The 10,399-nt window shown below is 33.2% G+C and overlaps 1 protein-coding gene across 1 annotated transcript in view; it reads right to left on the bottom strand.

Moving 5' to 3' along the window:
* The window catches only part of LOC129223020 (serine/threonine-protein kinase 16-like), an 8,796-nt gene extending 779 nt beyond the window's left edge, over window positions 1-8,017 (bottom strand). The window contains exons 1-5 of the mRNA XM_054857584.1: window positions 7,968-8,017; window positions 6,226-6,341; window positions 4,711-4,945; window positions 2,472-2,614; window positions 780-900 (exon numbers count right to left, since the gene is read on the bottom strand). Coding sequence (XP_054713559.1) covers window positions 780-900; window positions 2,472-2,614; window positions 4,711-4,945; window positions 6,226-6,329 — 603 coding nt within the window. The 5' untranslated portion in view covers window positions 6,330-6,341; window positions 7,968-8,017. The remainder of the gene's footprint in view (window positions 1-779; window positions 901-2,471; window positions 2,615-4,710; window positions 4,946-6,225; window positions 6,342-7,967) is intronic.
* Between the last annotated feature and the right edge of the window lie 2,382 nt (window positions 8,018-10,399).

The raw sequence follows: 10,399 nt of genomic DNA, 5'->3' as shown, positions 1-10,399 counted from the left end.
CTACAATTATAGTTTTTAACCTCCATTTTTAGGCTTTTTTTTTTCATCCTCGAAATTCCAAACAAAATGCTGTTTTACAAGCAACGTAATATTTACACTAGTAAAAGCTTATATTTTAGAATCATCATCATTTTTTAATTTTCTTCTGCACAACATGTTATGAATGTCTGACGTACCTGCAAATTTATCCAAAAAAGTAAAAAAGTTAGTATTTTCACATTTAATTTATACTTAGAGGAATTTATCCATTCAATCATTTTTAAGTAACATGTACATACAACTAGCCCGTTGATTTAACCAACAACCTATGCACTCCCTACTTGGGAAGCGAAACAAATACTGTGAGATTGGTTGAAAAGCTGGTAGCTTTGTCCAACAGCAACATCCATTTCTTCGAAAAAATCTTTAAGATACATGTTTATCATCAAGAGCTTTTTACAACAAATTTGGTTTCAAGCAAACCCGTCAGTTTGGGATCTATATTTGCCTTAAGTTTCCCCATACTAAATCATGAATTTTCTATCTTAATTCGGGTGGTGCTAAATTTTATAGTTAAGTAATGTACTTTTTAGGTCATAAGAAAATTATACGTACATTTTGTAAAGAATATTTTTTTTAAGATATTTAGTTTGGTTAATTACTTATTTGTTTATTTATTTCTTTTTAAAAACTTGGGCTGATACTGCAAGGCCCTGCCCTATTACAATCAAAAAGAACAGATCTTTGACAATTAAAACTATGCAAAATCAAAGGAACATATTATTATTTGGAAGCTTTACCTGCAGAATTCTGGCCTCCGTAGCTTTCCGAATTTCTTGCCGTGCTTTGCCCATTGAACCAAAATCCATCCACACTGGAGAGTCATCAGTACTCATCAGAACATTAGCCGGCTTAATGTCTCTGAAATGAAAAAAAAACATGTTTACTATAATTGCATGATAAAAAGAATCAAAAACTAAAGTGAAAAATACATATCTGTCAATTTCTGAAATCAAAACCGAGAAAGTTGAACAAAGTTCAGAAAACAAAAATGAAACTTTTTCGTATTTTGTTACTTCAAAATAAAGCAAAGTTGTATTTTCAATACAAACTCGAGTTTTGAACTTTTGTGTCAAATTGATAGTTTTATAAATGGGACGGAACATTTCTGCTAAAAGCTATAATTACTAGCATAGCACCCAAAATTGATATTTTATGAATGAATTATTTGCTAACTGTATGCTGATTTTGAAATTAAAATGCTAAAATTTACTCTATTTTACTATTAATGTTGTATATTTGGACGATCCTCATGCAGATTTTAAGCATTTTTCATACATATTTCAATATTTTTATGTTGCATGTATTGCAGTTTCTACTCATTACCAATAGATGACAATCATGCTCAGAAGGTGTGCATGTAATGTTTTTGAAAATGAAGAACAAATATTGCAGTAGCACATTTATTAATTTTTTACTTTTTCGACTTTAACAAATTCATGTCTTTCAAGTTCCCAACTGAAAACTCTTCACCAAATCTTGAGTTCTAAAGACGTTGCACGGAAAAGCAAAGTACCTTATAAAAAAAATGTTTTGATAGTAATCACTGTTTTTTCGACTGTAATATTATTTCCAGTAAGTGGAACTACATGAAATGAAAAAAAAGGAACGAGCAACTAAAGTAAAACATCAGTAGTGGCCACTTCACGCTTACTTTTGTACTTTGAAGAAAGAAATGAACAATAATAATGTGTTGTTTTGCTCGATATGTAATCATCATAAGATAAATAAATACCTTTGTGCTGAACAGTAAAGTAAGACAAAACAACGTTAGAAGAAGCACAAATTTGTAAATTACAGCAGACACGTGTTTTGGCGTTACAGGGAACGCCTTTTTCAATGCAAAAAATAATTAGCTTATGGATGTAAAGACATCCGACAGTCTTTTCATCCATAAGCTCATTATTTTTTGCATTGTAAAAGGCGTTCCCTGTAATGCCGAAACACGTGTCTGCTGTAATTTACAAATTTGTGCTTCTTCTAACGTTGTTTTGTCTTACTTTAATGTAATCATCATATTGAATCAATTTTATTCATCAGTTATTTGAATTTAAAGTAAGTAATATAAATACTTCGAATGGGAGAATGTCAGATGGCCACAACTGAAATTTTCAGATTTTGGAGTAGTCACTGTTGGATCAAATTTGAGGTTGGAGAAAAAATTGATAAAAGCTAAACAAATAGAAATTCTGGCAGTTTTTAAAATTGGGAAGATTTATTATAAAGCGTTGGGTTATAAAATGCTCATTGAGTTTTAGGAGGGGCAATTCATATTGTAGACCTACAGTTTAAAAATGTACTTCATGTGGCCACTGCTAGTGTGTTTTAAACCATGAAGTAGCCACTATTGGTGTTTTACCTTATATCATGACAAATTTTAATTGAAAAAGTAATGGTCTTAAATTTCAGGATTGAAGAAAAATATGCAATACCTGTGAGCTAGAGGATGCGGTTGAGCATTGTGCATTACTTTGATGCCTTCACACATCAGCCTGAAAATTCTTAAAACCCTTTCTTCTGATATGTAACTTTTGTTCTTTGCCCGTACTGTAAGCTCATCTTGCAATGTTCCCTTCTGGAATGCAAGGAAAAAGATTTTACTAAGCAAATTCATGTGCTCCTCAGATATAAAGGAAATTTCAGTGCAAAATTAACCATATTACTTTCAAGTCTGTAATCAAGAGGAGACACTAAAATAGATCTTTTTTAAGATCACTAAGTCCTCAAAAGACATAAATGGTTTCTGATACGCTCAATTTAAATTTAAAAGTCAATAAAATTGTACATCAACACTATAATATATTAAACAGAAATCAAACAAAACTTTTTTAAAAAAGGGAGAGAGAGGGTCTAAAGCAAATCAAGTGTACGGTTTTCAAACTCAGAAGGACCAAAAAATAATAATTGTAATTTCATTCACAAAATTATTTTTTTTTGTGATACTAAAAAGCTTGCTTAAAGAGAAAAATAAATTTTTAATGTTTCATTTATTTTCATGTTTCTTCATATCAATAAGAAAGAACATTTCAATTATTTAGCTTCTATAAAACATGAGCATCCAGGCAATGGCACCAATTGGCCTGGCAATGACCAATCCATAGACCAGAGGGACTAGACTAGTGCCCTGAATAATTGCCCAGTCAAAAAGTTCAAAAAATATATTCATAGAGCATTTACTTTTTATTCCAAAGTAATGCAAGCAAAAATGTAGGAGATAAATGTTTCCTTTTATTAAACTGGGGAAGGTTTTATCTTTCTGGGTGGATTTGGTAAACCCTGCCTTTAATTAAACTGAAACCTAAACTAATTTAAAAAGGATTAGTTAAACTGCCTACACAAATATAGTTTGAGAGCAATAATATGCATGCTTAGTGAAAAGTATAATATGTCTGTCAACTGTTTGAAAGAACAAAATTTGAAACAAAAATGTATAACTCAACATTAACTTACGGTATTCAAGAATCATAAATGAATTTATAAGTCATGATGATAGTAAAGTAACTTAGCCATTTGTTCTTTTTTATTAAAATTACTAGTTGAGTTGGCCGTTGTCGCTGTGTCTATCTCGAAAATAGAGCTTGCATCAAGGGACGCAAGTTCTAACAACCAATCAATGTTAAATTTATGACTAAAAATTTTATTTTAAACTTCTTCCGATTTTTTTAAAATTCCAAACTTCCCTCCCCCTCCTCCATATGAACTCCTGAGCATCAAAGGAACTTGGTGCCAAATTGGCTAAGATCTGACGTTAATTATGGATTTGTATAAGGAACACACACACACTGCCACTACATCTATTTTTATACAGTAAAATCTGATACAATGAAAAATCCGTTACAACGAACAAAACGTTAAATCCCATTTTAAAACCCATTAAGAGAATGTGTAAAAATTCTTGTTTTAACGAAACAATTTTTCAAAAGATTCGTAACAACGAAATGTTTTTCTCAACCGCAGTTTGAATATTTTTCAGTTCTTGGCAGTTTTCGGAAATTAAAAGACGACTTTCACAAGTCATAAAGTAAAAACTTTGTTTGTACCTTCGAAACAGAGCCATTCAAGGTAGTGATATTCAAGGAGGAAATCTGCTCACGTTGAAATGTAAGCTGATGTGAGACACCAAAAGTCAGTGTCTAGCCATGGGCAGTTGGTTGGTTTCTATGCGCCACCCTGTGAATTCGCAATGGGTCAGGAAGATTTCAACTTTTCTTGTGGTCAGTAAAGTGACATTCATGAATGTCCTCGGGAATAAATTTCTTATACAAAAGATAATATTTCCTGTGAAGACAGCCAATGAATAAAACATCAGTGTTCAATATTTTCCTCTTTGTTTTTTCATTAAAAAATTTATATTTTAGATCATTAGTAACGGTAAATGTTGTATATTTAGTTCTATTAGAGTGTAGATCATCAAAACTAACACCTTTATAAAAATAAAGACAGTTTTAAGGCAATTCTGTTACAATGAATATTCTGTTACAACAAAACATTCTATTGGTCCCTTGGTGTTTGTTGTAACAGGATTTCACTTGATATGTATAGATTTCAAAAGTGCAAAAAGAGAACTTTCAGTTTCAGCAATCAATTGACTTTAAAAAAATAATAATAAAAGATAAATAAGCCAAGACGTCATTTTTCAATAAAATATAAAATTAAAAAATATATACTTACTCTATAATATGGCAGAAGAAGTCTAACTTCACTTTTGTTGGGGTTGAGTCCATCATACCTTTCAGCTAATGCAACATCAATGCATTCAATAATATTTGGATGGTTGAACATATTGTGGTACTCAGCTTCCTTCATCGCATTTCGCTCATCTTCTTTGCTGTGGCAAGGTATTCTCTTCAGAGCATAGAAACGATGTGATTTTTGATCTTGAACTAAATCCACTATGCTAAAACCCCTTAAAAAGGTAATCAAAATTTTAAATTAAAGGCTTCAAATTACAGTCAACACAATTTTAATATTTTACTGGCAGCAAAAGAATAAACTTTTTCTGTTTCTGTACTATTCACAGTGTGTTATGCAAAATGACTGCTAAAGAAATAAATACTTTTGTACAACTAAGTAAAAGAAAGTTAAATGTATAAATTTATTATTTTTCGGAAAATTGTGCATTTCATGATGTTGTTCTTACTTTTAGAACGACTGCTGTTAAAAGCGAGATTGAAAAATGATTTTCCTTGAAATCCCGGTACAAATGTTACAAAGAATACAGATATAAAGAAATATGTATTATAACCAAAGAAATTTTCAGTCCCGATTTCATTAACATTACCTTGCTTGCATTCCATCACAACAAAAATCTCGTTGCAACGAGCAAAATTTGTGGTCCCATGAAGTTTGTTGCATTGGGAATTCACTGTATTTGAACAACATGTTATAAATATAAATAGTTTCACCAGAGCTGCGGAACAGCTAACTAAAAGACCTGTATTTCTAAAACTGAACTTTTATCACCTAAAGCAGGGAGGGGTCTTCAACTCCTGGCCTGCTGAAGATATTTTGGCGACTCAGAAAACATTTTTGACTAAATCAAAAATAGTACAGATTAAAGTTTGTACAGATTAAAGTTTGACATTTTTAATAAATTATTAATTAATGACTGGAGAAGAGATGTTTTTACACTTTTGCAAGGAAAAAAATACTAAAAGCAAGGAAGTTCTAACTTCTAAGGGGACGCTTGAACCCCCCCCCCTCCCATATTGGTGTCCATGGGGGGGGGAGGGAGGATGTTTTAAAAACCAGAATTATTAGTTTTATGGAGGATTAAATGCAAAACTAAATTTGAAAACATCTGTTACAGGGCTGAGCACAGGCCCATCATTTAGGAGGATCAAGCGGGGTCAATCTCTCCCTTCCCGCCTGACGTTTGGAAATCAATGTATATTTACATGCAAGTGGTGGTGTTTTTTTTGCTATAATTTACATTGAGTTCATACTCTTTGTATACCCCCCCCCCCTCCTCTTCCCTCGGGGAAAAATTCAAAATGACAGGCCTGGCTGAGCACTCTTTTCTTTATAATTTCATTTTTATGTTTTTTGCACAGCCTCCATAATAAAACCCTGACTAAACCACTGTAAAAACATATACCTACACAATGTTGATATCACAAAAAATCAATAATTATTAGAAACAAGATCTAGAATAAATAAATTAGTAAAGATAGAAATGGTACATACCCAGTTCCTATTCTCGTTTTTATTGTATATGAATTACCATTCACATTAATAACTTCTTTACCACATGCACAACCCATCAGAAAGTATGCTCGATAAAGCTTCATATTAGGAAAAAACTGAAAAATATAAAAAACATGATAAATGTAAGATAGAATAGTCAAAAACTAACAAACTTTAAATATGAAAGTTCAAGTTATTCATATTTTATGAATCCTTATTAATAAGTGTCATACAAAAACTTAATTTTGGATTTGATGATTTCTGCATTTATGGATAAATGTGAGCACAACCTTGTCGGATAAAATAATTAAATAGTATTTTAAAACACTGACGCCCTGAAATAGACATAGCTAGATAATATAGACACACACACACCATGCGCGGATACCTTTGCGACAAAACTGTACTTTGCTCAAAATTTTAAAATTAATATCAATATTAAACAATGGTTATCTTGAAAACCTCTAGTTAGACTAATGAAATTAATCTCCTGCTTTCATGGATACATGATTGAAAGCAAAATAAGCATTGTATTTTATGGAAAATTATACCTACTCATTGTATACCTGCAAATAGTTTTTTCTGTGTGCAGATACTTTATATTTTTATGTTTATGATAATAGATTAGCGTCAGTACAATCTGCAAAACAGATTTGTACTCAGTCAGCAATGGTTTCCTAAGAAAGGCCACAGAGTCCTGGAGTCAGACTGATTTTGAATTAAAGGAGGTGGAGTCAGAGTCAAAAGTACTCAAATTTCAGGAGTCGATCATTTTCCCTGTCTCCGCAGCCCTGCTCCTAAGCGATATTTATAGCTCTGTAAGATTTCATATGGCAATTTTAGACAATAAAACAATTTTTTTAACAAAACTATATTTGCTGTATTTGAAATTCCATTGGTTCTAAAAACTATCATGAACATTTAAAAAACAATAATAAATTCCGACTAATTTTCAAAAACTATTTGAAATCTGGTAAATATTATAATTTAACTATATAGGCATTTATTGTTTGAAAATTTGATGTTTGTTTCAGGCAAAGTAAAACTGCCATACTATCCCCTATTGGAGATAGTTGACTTTGTTTTATAAATTTTTTTTTAACTTATGCCTTCAAAAGTCAGAAAGAAGATTTTGAGATTTATTCTTTTGTGCATTAGTCTTACAGTCCAATATAAGTATAACCATGGAAAGAAGTTTTAAGGGTATCCCGAATAGTAGAGCAATTTTTACCCACCAATTTCACTTATACTCAAAACGGACTACTTGTAATGCATTCTTAGGCATAGTTCACATTTTAAAATGTTCGAGACAAATGAAATCTTGATAACTATTAGACCTGTTACATTCTGAATGTATAGTAGATAATTTTAACAGAGAAACCAAACTTTATCCGGCATATGCATTTTGACGGTTTTTAGTTCTATTCTGATTTGAGTTTTTTTTATCAAATCAGTTATACCTCATCAATGTGACGAAAATTATTCATGAATAATTTTCATATATATAAATGTAAATATAAATTATTCATGAATGTATAAGCTTTAATTTCTTCATGCAAAATGGCTTCACAATAAAACGTTTTTAAAATTCGACAACTAAGTATTAAGATTTGGTACGACATTTTTTGAATTTATAAAGACTAATGAGATTTTTAAAGTGATGTCTAAACATATGAATAAACAATGTATTTCACGGTTATGATAGTATCATGCATACACGAAATATTGCTTCATATTTTTACCAGTTTTCTCAAATAGTGCTAAGTGCAATTAAAGGATATGTCAATTCTACATATTGACGAAGAAAAATTTCAACATAAACAAACTGACAACGTTGTAAACACAGTACAGTTGCAGTTATGGATATAAGGTAGTTTCCGCTGGGCATATTCATTTAGCTTGCGTTCGACGAGCTCAACCGGTAGCTAACGGTTAACGATCACGTGAAAGCTAATGATCACGTTCTTCAATCAACCAATCAACAGCTTAAAACGGTAACCGGTGATGATAGAACCCTGCAGATAGTACCGGTTACTCACCGGTTTACTGGTTAGGGACCATAAAGCAACCGGTTAACCGGTTGTTAGGTTAGGACCCTTCTCTAGAAGGTTTTCAGCTCCGATTAACCGATAACTCTATCAGAACACACTTATTTCGTCACTGATTAACCGGTAACTCTACCGATGACGATGTCTAACCAAAAATGTCCTGATAGGTTGCTTCGGTTTGGAGTTACCGGTCAACCACGATTAACCGGTAACTGACTGGAGCATAGACTAATAATAAGAGTAGACCGAGCTAAGGCAACCCTTTTGCTGCTCATAAACCAAACCATGTGACTGGTGGATATCCTAGCAACAGCGGGCCTTTATCGTAGAGCAGACGATCAACGCGAGCGAGAAATAAAATAAATAGAATTGATGGAACACGGAAGAATGATCTTTTATGGAGTCCGATTTGTAAATTTGTTATTCTAAGTTGTAAATATTTCGTTAATATAGCGAGTTTTTCGTTTAGATAGTATTGTGCATTTTCTTTATTCAATTTCAATAACTCTCTAAGCAATTAAAGATGCAAGCGCCCAAAAAAAAATTGGCAAGCGGTAAGATTTTTACCTACAATTTCAATTTAAGATACCTATTAGTGCATTTTTCCGTTAACGCGAAACGTTTACGCCAACGCTGACGTAGCAGTTCCGAATGAAATAAAAGTTACTGAAAACTGTGATCAAAAACTAATTACTAATGTCAAAATAATGCATAACTAAAAGAAAAACAGTTCAATCATCTCTGCACCTTGGGAAAAAAATTATAATAGAAACACATTACGTCTTAAAATACATGTCGAGTGCCAAACTATAGATAATCCTGCCATCTAGCAACCATGCTGCCAAAGTTTTCGTCAAGCCTTCCACCAGTCACATGATGTATCCATGAACCAATTTTTTCATCAGCAAGTCCGGGAAAGCTCTGTCTACTCTTATTATTAGTCTATGGACTGGAGCGTTCTATTATTAGAATAAAGCTACCGGTTAACTGGTTGTTGCCAAAGTTGTTCTTATAACTTCACCAGTCGATATCCACCATCCACCGGTTCACCACAATCTTAGCTGGTTCTAACAAAAGCATTCAATGGAGCATCGGTTGGTAAACAACCAGTTCATAACCACTGATGTCATTAGTTGTCGTTTGAGCAACCACCCGCGGTCGACCGGTTGATTACCGCCGGTTCAAGCCGATCATAAACGAAAACATTTTTCGAACATTCATTCACTAACAACTGGACGTCATCAAACGTGATGATATGAAGGCATGTTCAATGATTCCGGGGGGAGGGGGGAGGGTCATCATGGCTCTGTGGTTGAAGTTTCGTCTTCTAAGCCGGAGGTCGTGGGTTTGATTACCATCGGTGCACTGGCAGGGGCGGATCTAGAAATATTTGTAAGGGGGGTCAAGTTTCAATAGCCCGAGTAATATCTCCTACGTAAAAAAGCATCTCTTAAGCAGAGGAGCCCATCCCCTCAAGGGTGATGGCGCACCCTCCCCCCCCCTTCCCAATGAACTGAAAAGCCATACAAATCCCCCTCTCAAGAGTTTTTCTACGGTTAAGCTCATTAGAGATGACTGTGCTATGGAAATTGTAATTAAAAGAAGAAAAAAAGAAAGAAAGAATGGAAAATAGCAATAGAGCCCATTTAAACGAACGCAGGCAATCCTTTGAACTGTGACGCGCTGAGAAGAAATACCTTACAGAATGAAGCAAAAATCAAGTTAACAGTGATTGCGCGTACTATTTTTTCGGACCTAAAAATTTGAAATTTGGTAATGATCACAATAAAATTCTTGTCACAGGGGGGTCAGCTGACCCTTTGACCCTCCCCTGAATCCACCCCTGTGCGGTGGGTGTTATTTCCTTCTCTTTGGTGAAAATCTTTCCTGTAAGTGTCCAGAGGAAAGACGCTTAATCAATCCTCTATGTATGTGAAGCATTAGCTTCTGCATAGATAAAAGATATGTATATATTCAGGGTTTTTAAAAGGGCAAATTCTAAAAAAAAACACTATTTTACACAGCATTGAACATTCTAATCGAAGAGACTTTTCCTTTTCTCTCATGCGCTTCTAATATTTGCTGATTTCGTTGGGGGTTCATTGAACCGCCACGCTTTTCCTAAC

The sequence above is a fragment of the Uloborus diversus genome, chromosome 5 (genome assembly GCF_026930045.1).
Source record: "Uloborus diversus isolate 005 chromosome 5, Udiv.v.3.1, whole genome shotgun sequence".
In the NCBI taxonomy this organism is placed as follows: Eukaryota; Metazoa; Arthropoda; class Arachnida; order Araneae; family Uloboridae; genus Uloborus; species Uloborus diversus.
The sequence above is the reverse complement of the archived record's forward strand: the minus strand, read 5'-3'. Positions and strand labels throughout refer to the sequence as shown.